The 19,852-nt window shown below is 37.4% G+C and overlaps 2 protein-coding genes across 3 annotated transcripts; one reads left to right on the top strand and one right to left on the bottom strand.

The window, feature by feature from the left end:
* Window positions 1-3,924: 3,924 nt before the first annotated feature.
* Window positions 3,925-13,384, top strand: LOC105173090 (uncharacterized). Its single transcript, XM_011094740.3, has 9 exons — window positions 3,925-4,945; window positions 5,567-5,755; window positions 6,612-6,704; window positions 6,826-7,008; window positions 7,085-7,187; window positions 7,277-7,462; window positions 8,588-11,064; window positions 11,503-12,089; window positions 12,849-13,384. The coding sequence occupies exons 1-9, from the start codon at window positions 4,718-4,720 to the stop codon at window positions 12,856-12,858; spliced, it is 4,056 nt and encodes a 1,351-aa protein (XP_011093042.1). The 5' UTR covers window positions 3,925-4,717; the 3' UTR covers window positions 12,859-13,384.
* A 588-nt stretch (window positions 13,385-13,972) lies between these two features.
* On the bottom strand, window positions 13,973-19,272 carry LOC105173091 (alpha/beta-Hydrolases superfamily protein). Of its 2 annotated transcripts, none has more exons than XM_011094741.3 (7): window positions 19,039-19,272; window positions 18,773-18,947; window positions 16,062-16,810; window positions 15,454-15,972; window positions 15,257-15,316; window positions 14,754-15,170; window positions 13,973-14,513 (listed from the first exon to the last, which is right to left on the bottom strand). In XM_011094741.3, the coding sequence occupies exons 3-7, from the start codon at window positions 16,665-16,667 to the stop codon at window positions 14,094-14,096; spliced, it is 2,022 nt and encodes a 673-aa protein (XP_011093043.1). In that variant the 5' UTR covers window positions 16,668-16,810; window positions 18,773-18,947; window positions 19,039-19,272; the 3' UTR covers window positions 13,973-14,093. The 2 variants fall into 2 exon arrangements, with proteins under 2 accessions (XP_011093043.1, XP_011093044.1); XM_011094742.3 differs by having other exon boundaries at window positions 19,029-19,272.
* Window positions 19,273-19,852: the final 580 nt, after the last annotated feature.

A 19,852-nucleotide genomic window follows, 5' to 3' on the forward strand; every position in this document is an offset into this window, starting at 1 on the left:
AGGCCTTGGGTTTTTAGGCTCCTGAGCCTTCATTCTGTTCTTTGTCTCTTTGTTCCCTTATTTTACAGTTTCTGGGTCTAATCAAATTGCCGATCTCTTTACCAAGTCTCTTCCTGCTGCTGATTTTGCTAGATTCCTGTCCAAGCTGGGCCTCTCTTCCTCGGCTCCATCTTGAGGGGGGCTGTAGCAAGTTCTGCTTGTACTTATCAAGTTCTGCTCGTACTTATCCTTTTGTTTTCAGTGTTTGTTTTTTATTAGTATTTCAATTTTTAATTTTTTGTTGAGTCTGTTGCCAGCTAGAGTTCAAAGTGAGTTAGTTTTCTTCTTTAGCTAGAACTCTATTTTTTATATATAGTTTCAGATCTCTGTAACTTATGAATAAAACATAATTTTTCCTTCTTTTCATTCTATAATTTACTACCATGAATGTACTATGTTCTCACACTTCAAATTTTCACAGCGGAAGCTATCCAACTAATCAAAATCCCAAGCTTTAATGAATACAACAAAGTGGGTGATCTCAAGACCACTTGGACCCATTCCTAGCTAAGGTTGATCTATTGGACATCAGTGATGCGGTCTACTGCAAACAATTCTGAACCACTCTCTCCAAGAAAGCAATGGCGTGATTTAACCATTTGCCCTCGGGAACCATCGAAAGTTTTAGAAATTGTGGCAACATTTTCTACACTATTTCACCGTCAACAAGCGATACCCTAAAACCACATCGTATCTCTTCACTATAGTCCAACGAAAAAGTGAAAGCCTGAAGCAACATGTTCAATGCTTCACGGAAGTTGTGCTCAAAGTGCCCCATGTAAACCCAAAATTTCTAGCGAGCATCATGCAATATAACCTAAGAAAAGATAGATTTAAAGAATCGACTGATGAAAAACCCCTGACAACCCAAGAGGAATTACTGTTAAGAGCAAAGGAATTACATACGAATTGAAAAATCTAGCAGCTCAAGGTCAATGACTCGATTAAAATGAAGATTAGACGAAGAAGAAGAAATGATACCGCCCAGGACAAAAAGAAGTAGACTAGAACTCAAACGCATATTTTCAAGTCAGTTAGTGCTTATACCTCATTAAACGTCCTATGTGCTGAAATCTTCTTGGTGGTAAAGTAATAAGGTTTGGTACAGTGGCCCTTCCCCACGAAAGACAATCCTAAGAAGATGAAATCCGATAAGTACTGCAACTTCCACATAGATCGAGGCTATAGCATAGAAGAATGTCATTATTTAAAAGATGAAATTGAAAATCTCATCCAAAGAGGATACATGAAAACATTTGTAGCCCGAAGGAAACCATAAGTCCAAGAACATGTTGTTGAATAAAGACACATTGTGCCCCGCATCGAGATGGTAGAAATATTAGGAGGAGACTGGACAACAAAAGATAACTTCCCTACTGCAGGGGTAATTGGAGTCATCTTGAGAGGCCCCACTAGAGGAGACTCTGCGTGAGCAAGGAAGCTGCTATAACAGAAGCTAGAGAGGCAACCAATTATATCACATTCAATGAAATCGCAATAACCCAATAGAAGAATTCTGAAAGCAAGATGGCTTTTAGGAGAAGTCGTGTTTCCAGTATCATTGGGTTCTTACACGAAGCGAGCAACAAAACTTGTGAATGGGCAACTCTCTCTCAGCGTACAACGTAATTACTGGCAAGCCTAGTTTGAACCTATTTCAAGCCATAGCATCCACTATCACATGAAGATACAATTCTCAATGCCACGTGAGATTAGGGAGCAAATTGGCCATAGCAAACAGGCGAGAGAATGCTAACCTAGCATATTGAGAAAATTGATAATCATCTCCAATGAAAAAGTAGAAGGCGATGCCAAATGATCCAGCCAACAGGAGTCGCATCCATTGGCACTTAATTAAACACAACAAGGAGAGTCTTCCCAAGGAGAATAAGAGAAAACATGACTAGAAGAAGTAGAGAAAAGAAAAATCAAAGAAGAACACATGGAGACCATATGGGAAGCAAATGTGGTCGAGATAGTAGATGGTGGAACTTATCGCCCACAGAAAAAGGAAGCACTCGAAATGTTAATAATTTAGTGAAATAGAATGTGTAGATTTTAATCTTGAAAGGAAACAAAAAATCTCTATTATTAAAATGTTGGGAAGCTTATCCCCTCTTGTTTAAATTGCTTTCGAATTTACTTTATCATATGGTAAGTATAAAAATTTTACCTCCCCATAAGGACCTATTATTGGCCCCCTAGGAGAAAAACATATATCCACGACTAAGGCGTGGGATAAACTTATCTTCAAACTAATGACAATCAAGCTTCTATGAAGTGTATAATAAAATGCCTCAAAATTAGATGTAATACAACGAGTCATAAGAGGTTTCTAAATGGTAGACAATTACACAAGTAAAGAAAGAAAGATAGTCCATAACAAAATTATAATGCAACATCCCACACCCAAAAACACATTTTCAACTTGAGGACTCCTATGGAATTCAATCAAATGAGTTACGATTATAAGACAGCCACCTGAGGAGAATGAAATGGAATTTCCAAATGTTAGAATGGCTTCCAATTAGATTACCTCGTGGCTTTCAAACTTCACAAGAAAAAATCCGCAACAAGAATCATCTTCGTTACCTAAAGAATTAGATCAAGGAGCAAGAAACCAAGAAGAATGACGGTGTTCACTCCTGCTAACTGCCCGAGGAGTGTCGAGGCAAGATGCCTCTACCAAAATCTAATCGAGGCAAATTGCCTCCACACGAAGCTGGTCAAGGCATATGTAGTGCCTCGACCAGACTTTGCATTATGCATATAACCAAGTGTAATTACACTTTGCTGCCACCCCACTTTGTTACTCTCGACCAAAGGGAAACTCTAAAGGAAATTAAATCTTTTCCATAGTAGAGTATGGCTATGTATAAGAGTCTGGCATGTTTAGATCTCAAACTTCATATTTTTTTCCCATCACATAGCTAGGTTAGAGCGTTAATGGGCTAGTAGGTGCCAAGGGAATTACTGAGTCAATAGTAATATAAGTGAAGCGATGGAGCTTGTTCTTGTATTTTAACGAAAAATAATACTATGATGACTTATTTTACATTTTATAAAATGCCTTTAGAGCTTATAAACAACCCATTTTAAATAGCTATAACCATTTTAAGTTAAATAAATCAGATTTTTCACTTGCATTTTTTTGGGCCCAAAGAAATATCATTTTAGGTAGGCCCAATTTCACTCTGTAATTATCAGAAATTGGACCCATTTATCATCACACTCCAAATGGTAATTCAGACAAATAGGACCAATTTACAAATTCTTTTGAAAACAGGCCAGGCCCATTTGAAAGAATTGTCCATGTTAAGAGTTAACTCAAATCAGCATCTCACAGTTTAGGGCTCGGCCCAATTCCAAAAATCAAGGCAAACTTACACTTTTACTAATCTGCTCTACCATATTTTTAAAATTAGAAAAAAAATTCAATATATTTATTTAATTATTTTACAAAAATTGTAAAATAGTCACAAAATTGAGAAAATTAGACGTATCATCTGCTTCACGGAATTTATACGATTAAATATCTAAAAATTTTGGATTATTTCGAAAATTTTGTAAAATTCAAACAAAGTATGTCGAGTTTTTTTAATTTTAAAAATTTTATTAAATAAAAAATTAAAAATATTAAACCCCTATTCTATTGGACTTAAATTTTACTGAAAATCGACCGATTTAATTTTCAAGTCCAAAGAATTAATTTTTTCTAGCAAATAAAATCAAAGGTCATCATTAAATATAAATCTTTTATGATGATTATTATCTATTATTTATATGAGAAGTCTTATTATAAGGTATAATAGAATAAAATATAAATTAGATAGACATATCTGGATTTATAATATTATTATTTTTGTTTTTTGGTTTGATTTGTGTATAGCTTTTTCTCATCACCATTTCCCCAATTTCCTTCCCTTATTTCCAGACACACACAGTGAAACACGCACAAAACACACACACATTCACATTTCCGAATCAAATCAAAATCAAATCTGATTCCTCTAAACGTCAAGCAGGTTTCAAAATTTCCCCTAAAGATCCCAAATTCCACACACACTGTTCACGCACTCATCCCACAATTTTTTCTGCTCCAACAAGAATATTTTTTATTTTTTTTAAAAAACAAAGGATAAACAAACCCTTTATCCGCCCTCCGATAATTTGACGATCTTATACTTTCTCCTCTTTCTCTCCCTAGGATTTCTTTTCGTCCAAGAAGAAAATCGGATATTTTTTGCTGAAGCTTTATCTGATTTTTGTTGGCATTGGGGCGATTATATTTGAAACTCTTGAAGCGAGTTTCATTAGGGTTTTGTTTCAGATTAGTTGATCAACTATCTATTTGTCTGGGTATTCTTGCTAGTTTATGTTTTTGGGGACAATAGAAGGTTCTGTATTGAGGTTTTGAATAGTTAGTATTGAATGCTATTGTGCGTGTAAATATATAACATTATCTGGTGTTAAGTTGCGCCTTTAGTGTCTTCGTCTCTCCGTTTAGGATTCCATTTAGCTTTAGAGCATCTTATATACTGGTGGAAAATTGCATTTCTTTGCTGCAGACTACATTTCGAGGGTGGTTCTGAAGGAAGGTTGGGTTTTTAGCTTGAATTGGAAGAATTTTTTTGGGTCTTTTGTAGTTCTAGTTAGGGTGTTGACAAGGTAGTAGTGTATGGGAGAAAATGACGGATGGGCTGAGCCAGGTAGGGCATTGCCAAATGGGCTTTTGCCTGGGGCAGGCCCAGTAATGCGGGCCCTCGATACAGACCGATGGTCGAGAGCAGAGGAGAGGACTGCAGAGCTTATTGCCTGCATCCAGCCTAACCCGCTATCTGAGGAGCGTAGGAATGCTGTTGCAGATTATGTGCAGCGACTCATTATGAAGTGCTTCCCCTGTCAGGTTGTTGACATGATTCTGCGGTGTTGTTTAGTAGTCTTCCAAGTGCAATGCTGTTTTTTCTGATTGTTGTGTATAGTTTCTTAAATTTGCTTGTGATCTATTGGGGCCTGGAGTTTTCTGTGGATTGAAGGTTTCTTACTTAAATTGCTGTTCAAATTTAACATCTGAAGAATGGATGCATGTAGTGATGATTATTTTTTGATGCAAGCCATTGGAGGTCCTTAATTTGCAATATCTTCATTGTTAAACCTGATGTGAGGTTCTAGCATGTGCATGTGATGACTAAAAGATCGGTGGAGGCGGAATTGGTTTTCATGGTATTTAGTATTGTAAGATGAAGTTGCGTTTATGTGCTTGGTAGCTGGAAGACAGCACACAGTACCGAAATTTGTACAAACACAAAAATGGTGATTCTGTGATATCCTGAAATTTAAATTGAATTCTTATTCTACTGAGTGGTTTCTATGAAATAGCAAAGAATCCAGTTTTTGTTGAATGGATGGAAGCAACTGTTATAAGATAACTCAAGAGTTGGTGTCTGCTTTCTATGAGCTCTTTTGAATGATGTACCTCCTCCTTTAGTTCTTATGCTTTTCTTTATCTTTTTTCCCCTTGCCACAGGTCTGTACCTTTGGTTCTGTACCCTTGAAGACGTATCTACCCGATGGGGACATTGATTTGACTGCTTTCAGTCATGATCAGAATCTGAAAGATGCATGGGCCAATCAAGTTCGAGATATGCTGGAGAATGAAGAAAAGAATGAGAATGCTGAATTTCATGTGAAGGAGGTTCAGTACATCCAAGCAGAAGTATGCTCTCTTTTGTTGCCCAAATCTTTTGTGATATGATTCTTGTCTCAATTTTCTCTTCTTCCAGGTTGTGCCTTTTGTGTTTGTCTTAAGCCCTTTACTTGAGGTTGACTTTTAATACTTACAATCCTGTTGCCCTTTAGTTTTTTTTATAGCATACCATGCGGTTTGCACAAAATATCTGGTGTGTGTGTGATTAAATTTAAAGTCTGGATTTTTCTGCTGATCCTGTCACCCTTTAGTTTTTTTATTAGAATACTATGCGCTCTGCACAAAACATCTGGGGTATGAGTGTGTGTGTTTGTGTTCTTTATTTTTCTACTGAAAGCCCTGCATCTGCACCCTCAATGGATGCTAATATTGATTAAAATCTTATATTTTCTATGGCCTAAAAAAAGAATTACTATCTGCAACACATAACTGTAATTCCTCTAATGAGATGGATGATTGGAGTATAGGCACACTGTAAAGCATAAGTGCCATTTTTAGGTGCTGAAGTTGTTGTGGTACTTAGGTGATTTGTCACCCACCCTTTGTCAGATGCAGTCTCACTGTGAGCATCCAATGAGCAAAAGTTTGCATTGATCTTAACATAAAGAGTGCTTTGTAGTGGTAATTAATGATGCTGGGATGCTATGCAAATATTATTACTAGGGAGGAATTCTAGCAAATGAGACAACTGGATATTGAATGTCTAGATATGGAATGAATCTTTGCCCATCTATTCAAGTTTATCATCTTGTGCTGACCTAAGAATTACTGGGCTCCTTTATATGAGATGTCTATCCAGTTTGTCTTTATATATTTTCTCCTGTTACCTAATTTCTGTTTGGTTTCATCTGATGTTATGTTGCAGGTGAAAATAATTAAATGTCTTGTGGAAAACATTGTGGTGGACATATCTTTTAATCAAGTTGGTGGATTATGTACACTCTGCTTCCTTGATGAGGTGAGTAGTACCGTATTCACTGGGAAGAGTTCCCAAGAACATGAACTCTCATGATATTTATAATCGTTGAAAGGAAGGATTTGTTATCTGAGGAAAACTTGCTGTATTTTTCTTTTCTTAGGTTGATAACCTAATAAATCAGAATCATCTGTTCAAGCGTAGTATAATCTTGATCAAGGCTTGGTGCTACTATGAAAGCCGTATATTGGGTGCTCATCATGGACTCATATCTACCTATGCCCTGGAGACCTTAGTTCTTTACATCTTTCACGTGTTCAACAATTCCTTTCATGGACCTCTTGAGGTGAATTATTTCTTATGCATCCTATATCCATAACTTCTGTTTCTACATTGCCCTTCTGAAAATGTAATTCTTGCAGGTTCTTTACCGTTTTCTGGAGTTTTTCAGCAACTTTGACTGGGACAATTTTTGTGTTAGCTTATGGGGACCTGTACCTATTAGTTCCCTACCCGATGTAACAGGTAATAGAGTCAGGGTGCTTATATTTAATAATAATTCATGGCTTGTTGTGGTCTGTTCCCTGATTATTGGATTGATTTGCAATATACAGCGGAACCTCCTCGAAAGGACAGTGGAGAATTGCTACTTAGCAAGTTGTTTCTTGATGCTTGTAGCTCCGTTTATGCTGTTTTCCCTGGTGGCCAGGAAAATAATGGACAACCATTTATTTCAAAGCATTTCAATGTAATTGATCCGTTACGTGTAAACAACAACCTTGGACGTAGTGTTAGTAAAGGTACTCTAGCTTGAAATATCTTTCTTCTCTCTACTTGAGTTTGAATTGTTTTCAAGGTTACTTATTTTTTGTTGTTCTTTTCATTTTTTCCTCTTAAATACAGTCATGTATATGCACTGCCTTCTTCATATTTTTCAGTCAGACAATCTATTAAATTTCATCCTTCTAGTTCGCCATTACGTCATTGTTATCTCTATTTTTGAAACTATATGTTATATAGTTTTTCTTTAAGGAGTTGGGTTCAACAAAGAACATAGGCGTCGGCTATGGTTATAACTTTCCTCCCTGAAAAGAATTCTGGAGTTTCAGAATGACATCTGCCTAGTCTGATGTAATTGATACGCTAGCCAAGCATCAAGTGCTTTAGGAAAGTAGGAGAGGAATTAGGATTTTTTACAACTGTTTATTTTTTTGGACTCTTTGTTCCAGCTAGTCTTTTCTTCTTTCTTTTCTGAAACAACTTCAGTTGAGTGTGAACATGGATCTTGCATAGTAGGCGTCACAAAGCAAAAAGACTCATGGAACCTGTTGGTTGTCACTGGAATATTTTCGATGAGTGCTTCTTTCTTTAATTAGTCTTTATCTGTCGTGTTTACAGAAATGCATAATTAATAAATCGTTGAAGTTATCTTAAGAAAAAGCATCAAATATGCTTTGGCAGAGTTCAGGAAACAAGTCGTGTTAGGGTTATTCAGTTGAAACTATAAGGATACTTTCTTGGTTCCTGTAGGAACCTGTTTGCAACTGAAGGAGCTTCATGATACTTAATGAATAGTGCAAAAATGTTTTGTAAAGTAAGTTTTTAAGTAGACAATTGATGAAATACTCCAGATGATGGCCTGAAAAAGCTCTTACATTTCTCCTGCTCATGATATGATTTTTGTTCTTTTGTGGAAAAAAGCATGTATAGCTGACAGTCAGTTTGTTGCTGTTTTTCTTTGGTCCTAGTGATGTAGTTAGATATTCTTATTAGTAATGTACTTAATATTAGCTGTAAATTAATGACTCCTCTTATTTAAATGCTTTTGTTTGTGAAATGGTTACTTACATGAACCACTATTCTCCTCACAAGATTGGAGTACTATGCATTTACCTGATTCGATGAATGTCTTTCCTGGTCCTCAGGAAACTTTTTTAGGATTCGAAGTGCATTTGCTTTTGGAGCTAAAAGACTGGCTAGATTGCTTGACTGCCCAAGAGAAAACTTAATCGGTGAAGTTAATCAGTTCTTCATGAACACATGGAAGAGGCATGGGAGTGGTAATAGGCCTGATGCACCTATTGTTGATCCATGGTGCATGAGATTATCAACTCCAGATGGTGTCCATGAATTTGGTAATTCTAATAAGACTACTAGTGGGAATAATATAAATGAAAACTCTTCCGCTCATGAGATGGAGGACAAGGGGAGTCGTGGCCGTGGTGTATCCTCTCAACACGGTAAAATTTCAGCTAGAATGTTGCCAATGACAAGTGAGCTGTCTGCAGCGTCTCACATGCAAAACCTAAAAAGTCAAAATGTAAACAGTTTGCGGGCCACTGATCAAATTGGAAGAGACAATGCGTCTGATCAGATTTTACTTAATGATGAAGTTCAGAGAGACCTGAAAGCTGATCATTTAGTGAATGACACTCAGGGACGTTTTCTTTTTGCTCGAACACGCTCTAGTCCTGAACTTACTGATGCATATGGTGAAGTGTCGTCTCAAATACGGCGTAATAGACAAGCAGAAACTGCAAATGCTCATGCCACTTCTGCTAGGCTGGATGCTAGTAATAGGAGGAAGAATCTTGGATCTGAAAGCTTGGCAAGTCACACCACTCGTTCTTCAGTTGAAGATACTTCATCTGCGAGACATGTTACATCCCAACAAAGTCTCGATGCTGCTGGTACCGACTCCAATAGTGGTTCAAATAGCTATCACCAGGATTTGCGGTTAGATGCCTTGAATGAAGAATTTTCATCCACCTCTGGAGCACAGCTAATGCACCAGGAAGAACAAGATATTGTGAACATGATGGCATCTGCCTCACTTCAAGGTTTCAATGGACAACTTCATGTTCCATTCAATTTAAATTCAGCTCATCTACCTTTCTCAATCCCTCCTTCCTTTCTTGCTTCAATGGGATACACTCAACGAAATCTGCCCGGATTTGTTCCGACAAATATTCCTCTGATTGATCCATCCTTTTCAAATATGCAATTTCCTCATGGTTTAGTGTCACCACAATTGACTCATTATTTCCCAGGCATTGGGCTGAATTCACCGTCTGAAGCTCCATTTGATAGAAACAATGATGGTTTTGCTTCTGTGGAGATGAACTCCGAAGAAGTTGATAATGATTTTTGGCAGGAGCAAGATGTCAGCTCCACCAGTGGCTACGATCCTGAGAATGGAAATTTTGACATGCTCCAGTCGGATGATAAACCACCGGCCTTGGTGTCTGGTTTAAAGTATGTTCCTCCACCTCGAGTAAGTGGCTCTGCTAGTGGTACAAGAGTTCAGCAGAAGCATACAAGGGAAAAGCGTGCGTCAGCGCGGCAAAGCAGTGACAGTTTCCCTATCCAGGATGATAGAGGTAGTGAGGTTTATGCAGAGGAAAGATCAGCAAGTTCAAGGTTTTCATCAGCTACTCATAGTAATTCTTTCAGGAGCAGAACTTCTTCGGAGAGCTCCTGGGATGGATCATCAGTGAAAACCCCTAAATCTATGAAAGAAAAACGGGGAAAGAAAGTAGCTTCTATGGATCTATCTACTGGTCATGGAAAAGGCAAAATTATGTCTGACCATGTCCTTGATCAGGCAGAGGACGATGACCGCGAATGGGGTTTATTATCAAACATTGGGACTGAAACAGTAGAAAGGAACCCTGGGTCCGAACCGCTTGCTTCTTTGCAGGGTCCTAGGCGCCATATGACTGGCTTTGAAGTTGCTCAGACAAGTGGATCAGACTCAATGATCCCTTTTGCCCCAATGCTTATTGGTCCTGGCTCGAGACAAAGAATGAATGATAATTCTGGGCTTATTGCATTCTACCCTACTGGGCCACCAATTCCATTTCTAACAATGCTTCCAGTGTACAATATCCCACCTGAGACTGGTACTTCTGATGCATCAACTGGCCATGTTGGAGGTGATGAAAACTTGGATAATAATGAATCTGGGCAGAGCTTTAATCCTGAAGGATTTGAGCATCCAGAGGATCTAAATCCTTCAAGTTCTTCAAGAGTGACAATTACTACTGAGTCATCTGAAAAGAAAAAATCTGATATTCTTAATAGTGACTTTGCAAGCCATTGGCAAAATTTACAATTTGGAAGGCTCTGTCAAAATCCACGGTACCATGGGCCTCTACTCTATCCTTCACCTGTAATGGTCCCTCCTGTTTATCTTCAGGGCCGATTTCCATATGATAACCCTGGTAGGCCACTCACAACTAATACGAGCCTCTTCTCTCAGCTTATGACGAGTTATGGCCACCGTGTGGTCCCCATGGCTCCCCTCCAATCAGTTTCGAGTAGACCTCCCAATATGTATCAGCGCTACATGGATGATATGCCAAGATATCGCAGTGGGACTGGCACTTACCTGCCTAATCCTGTAAGAATAAATTCTCTTTCTGATGATTGCTTGTTTGAATGTGTATAGTTTCTTACTATTGGGAAATTTATCACTCCCCTGCCGATGCAGGAGATTTTTCCAGTTGATAACACTTGATTAAAATCCCTACCAAAAAAAAAAGTCTTGGTTGTCTTTTCCATATCTTATATCAATGGGCAAGTATGATGTTACTTGATTTGGGAAAATTATTGTCTATCCTGGATGTAAATTTGAACCTCTTGGTTGTTGCATGAAAAAGGTTCTCGTTTTGTTTACTATTATTGCCTCAGGGAAGGCAGCATGTAGATTAGATATTCATTATATCTACTTCTGAATTGAGAACTATGCATTTTTTTCCTGAAAAGCTGGAACTGTATATTTTTACTTCAAAACTTGGCACTTTAGACAATCTTCTAACTTTTCTTTTCATTGCTTCAGAAAGTTTCTGTCCGGGAACGTCATTCTTCCAGTACCAGAAGGGGAAGTTATAACCATGATAGGAATGATAACTATGGTGATAGGGAGGGGAACTGGAACACTACAAAGTCGCGAGCTGCTGCACGCAGCCATAGCCGCAGCCAAGCTGATAAATCAAACTCAAGAGCTGATCGTTCGTCTTCTAGTGAGAGCCGAGCTGACCGATCATGGAACTCATACAGACATGACTCAGTCCCTTCTTACCAGTCACAGAGTGGCCCATTGAACTCAAATTCTAGTCAAAATGGTCCCCAAAATGTGGCATACAGCATGTATCCTTTAGCAGCCACAAATCCCGCAGGACTTTCCAATGGTCCTTCTGTTCCACCTGTTGTGATGCTATATCCATTTGATCATAGTGCTGCCTATGGTTCTCATGGTGAACAGCTTGAGTTTGGTTCTCTTGGTCCAGTAGGCTTGCCAGGTATGGATGAGCAATCACAGCTAAATGAGGGAACTCGAGCTAGGACATTCGAGGACCACAGACTTCATGGAAGCTCTGGGCTCCGGTCTTCACCAGATCAGCCATCTTCCCCTCATCACCAGAGGTAATGGTTTGTGAGATTAGATAACTCATCCAAGAAACATAACAAGTTGAACTACTCTATGTTATCTTAGCTGGTGATTATGTGTCCTAATTATGGTTTGGTGTTATTTATGCATATCTCTCTTTTCAGCTTTATTGCTTATATCCTAAGAATATGGCTATACTGGGGGTACGCAGAGCATATTTGTTGAGATAGAAGATGAAATGAGTATTTATGGCTCATATGATTTGTTTTAAAAATAACTACTTAAATAACTAACTGGGAAGTCTTGGATATCGTAGATCAAGGCAAATATTTGTATCCCTGCTGCAACCATGACCTTCCAATTGGGTTTCAGTTATCTCGATGAGTTGGAGTTTTTATGGAGTACGTTGAACACAAGCAACACTTGCACTAGCCCTGACTCTCGTACCAACGTTGTAATTTATCCTGACATGGCAGATCCAGTGTGATTTAGATGTCAATCTTATTGTCATGCTGGATCTTCCTTGTGTGGATGGTGAACAGTAACTGATATGTTTCTTTCATCTGGAGGCTTACAATCTTCAAGCTGATTTTGACTAAGCCATGTGGCTGGATAAAAATGCTGCCGAAATGGCTGCAAAAAACTGCTATGATCTTCTATATGGAATAAATAAATGGCTAGTTATTTTGGTTTCTAATTCTGGTTTATTTATCCTCTGCCACTTTTTTCTTCCCTCCAGAAAAATTTCCAAATTTTGTCAGAAAATGGTGATGCTTAATTTTGTTTCTTAACAGGAGGTTTTGATGAGTTTCCAGCACTGTAGCTTAGAGGAACAATCAGTTGAAGGATGAGGATGTTCAGCATTTTATTTGTCAGTGGAAGTTGCGGTGGAATGGTGTTTTGCCCTGTTCCGCTAATTTTGCCTTGGTTTTTACATGATAAAGCTGAGTTTCCACCTGACCTTTTATATTTTGCACAAGAGTGGTTCGCATTTAGCATGGTTCTTGTATGTAAAACAGCTAGCCAACATTGGATCATCATCCCGCTCGAGACCTGGAAGCATGGAAGGAAGACTTAGGAGTTGATTAGATTTTTCACCTTTTCATTGCCTTTTTCTGTCATTAGCCTATTACACATTGTAATGTCATTGAACTAGAAGTAGTGTTTTAATATAATTTTATTACTAGGAAATTTTCTTTTATAAATTTTCTATATAGATCGTCTTAGAGTCTTGGATTGTAAAATCCCTTTGTATTAGCATCATCCGGCACTTGATCAGGATGTTAACCTTGTAGCAATATGAATGGCAAAGAGAAATTTAGATGACTCAGATTCCTTAGTTAATTTCTGAACCTTGATGGCTTGGTGAGACATGTCTGAAGATTGTATGAACTGTACTCCTTTAGTCTTTTTACAGGGAACAATATTCCTGTTAGCTGCCTCATTGTTTCACTGGATTCACAAAGTGAGTTCTTTTTGTAATTTATGACAGTATCTCTTTGATGAAGCTGTGAATCCTCATGTTCTGGAATTAGAAAAAGAAACAGAAGGGGTGAACAAGAAAGGATAAGAATTACCAGACAGTATCAAATTGAGGTTTTGGGGAGACCCAACAAATTATGTGAGTGGTGTAATTGTACTTGTATTTTAATTGATTATATTTTGTTATATGAACTTGTTTGACCAAACGGGATACAGACAGATTTCCCCCCCACCTTAACTCTCCTTTGCCACTGCATCTATTTCAGGTGCCATGTTCTTTTCACTTCTTTCCATATTATTGCAATAGATCTTAAGCTTGATGAAAACTGAATCATTCTGTTGTACCTTGTTTGGTGGATTAGAATGCTAATGAGATTTAGCTTAAGTTGTCTGATCACCCTTATCCTGAATAGTACGCTCATGATGATGATGATGATGATAGAACAGTACCATTTATACACAGGCAAGAAGATTTTCTGATTTTATTTACAAGATGAAAGAAATGAATATCCAAGTTCATTTTTTGAATATCCAGGCATAATCAGCCCGGAAAGATCTCAAACTCCAGTTAGTACTTTCTTAGTGGCTTCTGGCCTGCCCTCCATATTACAAGTGCCGCTCCATGTGTGTGGCGATCGTGAAGTTAAAAGTGGCCACATCTGGTTCCTCTGCTTTCTTGCTTTTCTTACTACCAGCCTTGTGTGTTGTCTTATAAGTTCATTCACTGCCTTCAAGTAGTTGCTCGAGTCATGGTCCCTAAGTATCGTACCCTCTGAACCATATGCTGTGGGATCACTAAGAGTCTCAATTGGATGAGGAGAATTTAGGAAGGCCCGGATAGCAGTCTTTGTTAGGGAGCTCTTCATGTTATGCAAGGCGTATAGTGCGCTGCCTGGTGGTAGTAGAGGGTGAGGTGGAGACGACTTCTCATCCGGCTGGAGGATGAATATCTTTCCCATGGGAGAGTACAATAGTTTCTGCACAGTGTAGCCACAAGTACAAGAGTAAGTATGCATATATGTGATGTGGAAAAGTGCTCTTGAACAATTGGTTAGCCTGTTTATGATCCTGTATTTCAAATTAGTGTTCGCATCTTTATTCGACTTCACATATACAGGTCACGTGGATGATATGCCGATACATGTAAATTTGGAACAGAAGATCAAAACTCAGAGGCCTGTGGATGTGTATTTATCTTGAATGTGTAATATACTTACATTCTTGTTCAGACACGGATGGGACCTGAAGGTGCCGTTCAGACGTTTGAGTACTTGGGCTACATAATTGGGATAATTGCAGGAGAATGCTCTTGGCACGATATCTCTATGCATCATCACACAGTGGACATGGTTCTCATCCAAGCCTAATTGCTCAAGTATTTTCTCACCACCGCAGAATACAAATGGCGACCCGAAAGTCACAACGGGAAGAAGAGCAGACGGCTTAACTTCGTTTCTCGTTAGAAGCATCAAGTTCACTAGAAGAGCAAGACTGCCTCCAAGTGAATGCCCAGTGAACTGAAGCTTTGCTCGATCGCCAAATCTGTTCAGGTGCTGCCTTATCTCCGGCATGAATTGATCATATATTCCCTTTGCAGCTTCGTATATTCCTCTGTGAACTAGCACATTGGTTCCCTGTTGCAGATCAAATTCTGTCCTCAGATGAATGTTCTATAACTTAGTGAGGACTCGAGAATGTGCTGGTTTACAGCAATACTCACCTCAAATTTGGTCGGTTCAAAGAAGAGATTTGCCTGCCAGGATGCCAGTGAGTCTGATCCCTGCGTTCACCAAACTGTAAGTTTATAACCTGCGCTGATATTTATTGTTCGCATGACGTTCTTCCGTATTTGCATCAATCAATGGTTTTCACCCCTTTTGTGGATAAGTTAATCTAACTGTGCTTTAAGCAATTTACCTGGATGACAAAACAGCGAGTATATATGCTTGAGTCGTCACACACGAACCATTCACATGGTGAGGAATGGAGCGACTGCAGGTCCTTTGCTGCCTTCTCTTTCTGCTTCTCCCCTGCAGCAACCACCGCTGTCATTGTCGATGCAGCCACACACGCAGCCATCTCCGGCATGTAAATTCTCGGAGACGTGCCCTCGTCTTCCTCAGTCCGGTAATCATCTTCACCATGCAAGCAAATTCCATCTCCATTAAGGTGGGGCTTGGAGCCGAGGGATATGAGGTCTTTTGCTCGGGATTGGACGTAAGATGCAGCCGACACAGCAATCTCATAAGCGGCTGATGAACGAATGCTGGATTTCTGCTTGGAATTCTCAACCAATTCTGTTCTAATCTCAGACAACAGTGTGGGCACTCTAGACGAATCCTGCTCAACTTTGTCTCTAATAGCTGCTGCTTCTGCCTTCTTCTCTAGGGAAGATGTCACAAATTCCAGCCCATAATACCTCCTCAAATCCCCTGTCTGCAAGTTTTGGAGAAAAACATGTTATGTTCTAAATCGTTGAGACTGAAGAGCATTACACTTACGCTCGTCCAAATGAACGTAAATACCTTCATATCCGCGATCACATATGCCATGTTGCACAAGAAAGCCAGCTGCGAGAAAAGCTTAGTATCCGACCAAGAGACGTGCCTTAACAACGATGAAAATGTTTCTTTGTCGATGTTAATCTCCCTTCCTTCTGCATCATCTTCATATTCCACTTCGCACCCTCCTTCTTCATCACAACCTTGACTTTCTCCATCAACATACTCCTCAACCTCAACCTTTTTTGATTTCCAATTACCCCGAAGCTCCACAAGTCTCTCTATCCAATTCACGCGTTTCTTCCCCTCACCGACCCTTAACTCGTCCTCATGATCACTCTCCTCCATGCTCATCTCTTTGCTTGTTTCAGGATAAAAAAGAAACGACCTCAACGTGTCGGGTAAGTGGATATTGAAGAAGCCACCAACTGATCTGCTATTCTTGAGCTTCGGTTGGTGAACCGTGGAGGCCCTAATGGAGCCGATTGAGTAGCAAAGATGGTTGTCAGAATACGACCGTCGAATCTCAGCTCGTCGGCCCAAATCTTTGCTAGAAAACGAGCGGCGAAGGCCTCTGTCTGCTGCATCTCTAGGGGTGGGGCTAGTGAGCTGGGACAATGTACATGCCATAACAGCAACACTCCTCCTCCTCCTCCTCCTCTTGATCACACAACTCAGATGTGGGGTGTGGTGAAAGTTGTAGAATAGTTTTGTTGTGCCTTAAAAAGAAGCTCTAAGTGACAAGACAACTCCACCTTGTTTGCAACGAGGACCTGAAGGAAGATACCATTCCACAACCATTAAAGACAACATTCGAGAAAACAAACAAAAACATATGTATTTATGTTTTTTGATACTAACTAAAGAAGAAACAAAATATACTTCTAATCATTAATTATTAAAACATAGTTCATCAATTTATGTATTTCTTTTTATAGGATTGATTAACTGCAATATTCATTCAGCATATCAAAGATATATATGATCACAAGCTGCTTAATCACATTCATCATCAAAGTAACAGACAAGAAATTACTATAAAAGTAGGTCAGATATACACACACATACATCAAACTTGGAGAAATTTTAACTCAAATCATATTCAGTCACAACTGAAGCAAGTTATACACTTACTTTTGAGTAATGATTAAACTCAAATCATATTCAATCATACCTAAATCAATTATATACTTATTTTTAGGTAATAATCAATCACGTGTCAAGCATATCACATTTACTGTATAAATTGATTCAATTCGATCTTATGAATTTGAATTTTTTTCATGAAACTCGAACTCATGCTGAAATCCTTTTGTCAGAAGATTAGAAAAAAAAAAAAAAAAAACTTGAATACGTGGATTGAAGGGTCAAAACAGTAATTGTCAAGAATGTAATGGTAATTGTCTGTATCGCATGTAATAAAATTGCAGTGGTTGAGGTTGGGGTTCGGGGTTTCAGATGTTGTCTTCTTTGGCATAGTTATCCTCATCACTTAATCTACATTGTTCAACAACTCTAATTTCATATTAACTTATGCCCTTGCAAAATTCTAATCATAATCAAATTTGAATTAATTATATGACAACTCTAATATACTATTTATAATGTAATTTAAATATATAATTTATAAAAATTATTCCTCATAATAAGTCTGTAATTACTTTAGTTCGATTAAATTTGGTTTGGATAAGAATTTTTTTGTTATATTGATAAAAAAATATCTTTAATATTATAATCATTATCACAAGCAAATTAAATATATATGTATATATATATATATATATTATAATATTGGTAATTATTAAAACTATAAAAATATTAAAGGTTTTTCTTTTCATGAATTGAACTCTTTCTAATTTAGCGTTCTATACTAAGATGTTGTTGCTTGGTGTTTCCGTCCTACCACATATCACTGACAAAAGCTTATTAAGGAATATTTAAAATTTAATTTGCCAGAAGGAATTAATTAATTAAAACATAAGAGATAATATGAAAAATGTACCTATTTTTCTTAATTAATTAATTCCTAAAAAATTCACTACACAAACTTAATAAATTAAAATTTCAAATATATATATATTACTATAAAAAAAAGACAATAAATAAAATAATAACAATTAAAAAAAAACTCATCACTCCATGGAGATTAGTATGATGCAATTATAAAAAATAGTTACAATTATTTTCAATACTTTTAATCCTCAATTTTACGAAATTTTTTAAATTATTTCAAAATTAAAAAAACTTAATACATTTAATTCTTTAATTTAATTAAAAAAAACACTTAATACATTTAATCTTTTAATTTATGGAGTTTATGGGTTTAAATATATCTATTTTGTTTAATTTTAAAAATACCGTAAATGGGACTAAATGTGTAATTTCGCCCGCCAATTAAACTAAGTCTTTTTTTTCTTTTTTTAAATAAAACTAATATAATTCTATAAAACTGTCACCATCCTCACCATATCAAACAGGTCCCAAAAAATAATAAAAAGGTTCATTTGACTTTGAAATTAACCAAAAAAAAAGCACAAAATTGTTTCAAAATATATTTTGTAATTTGAAAATGGGTTATTCCAAAACGCAGCGTATAACAGTCCGAATTAATAATTAAATCATAATATTTTTGGAAAAAACAATTATTTAATAATTAATAGGGGGGAAAAAAGCAATGAAGAAGAAGAAGAAGAAGAAGTAGAAAGAAACAGAGCATCCAATCAACATTAACTTACCTTGAAAGTTGAGGTGTGATGGATGGATTCAGCGATTTCCAGTTCCACACCACCCCCTCACTCTCTAATTATACATACATACGCCTCTGTATGTATTATACGTATGTATATACGCTGATGAACATCGATCAGATTGAGTAATAATCTCTCTACCTATTATATAATTATTGCTTCTCTGCAGAAACCAAACATACAGAAAATATCAGTAGAATAATTATGTACGTAGAAGACGGTAGCTTTTGTAGAGTATACGTACATCAATCTACCTCATCAAGTATATATATGAATTCCCAGAGTTTTTCTCTTCACTCAGATCTACACATTTAAATAGATGCATGTGTATGTATATGTAGAAACATAGATACGTAGAGGGGGGAATCTGTATGTGTTTAGAGAGAAGAGAATCAATTCACATGGACATCCAGGCTTCCCACCTTTGAATCTGTATTTGTTTCCGGACAGTTTTGCCCTTGAAAGACGTACATCTCCTACTCCCTACACAACTCCTCCTCCTCCTATATCATTAATTGAAAATTAAATAATTTATCTCTTCTTAATTATTTAATATTGACACCCCCAAACTCTCATAATTAAAATTAAGCAGGTAGGAGTTGAGGGCAATTTGGTCATTTAAAAAGCAATATATTAATTAATTAATTAATTAAAGGGTGAAGGGGGAAGGGGGCATTATGGTAAAAATGAAAAGAGGAAGAGGATGAGCAGCAGCAGCAGCCAAATGTGCGGTTGCATGGAAGAGAGGGATGCGCCGACGGACACTTCTCGCCTCCCAAATGCTGCTGCACTGCCCCTTTTCTGCTCTTTATTTCTCTCTCTCTCTCTCTCTCTCATCCCACACTCTAACATACCAAATTCTCTTCTTCCACCAGATTTCTTTTTTTTTTTATTTATTTTGGTAAATTATAACAATTTTTTATAAAAATTTGACATAATTATAAATAATTCTTTCATTATTTCAAAATTTACAACTACTCTTGATTTTGATAAATTACGTAATCTTGGACGAGTGTTTCAAATTGTCAATTTTACTCTTGCAGTATATTTTTCTTTCACAAGGACATT

This window comes from Sesamum indicum, linkage group LG11 (genome assembly GCF_026168435.1).
Source record: "Sesamum indicum cultivar Baizhima isolate 11 linkage group LG11, ASM2616843v1, whole genome shotgun sequence".
NCBI lineage: Eukaryota > Viridiplantae > Streptophyta > Magnoliopsida > Lamiales > Pedaliaceae > Sesamum > Sesamum indicum.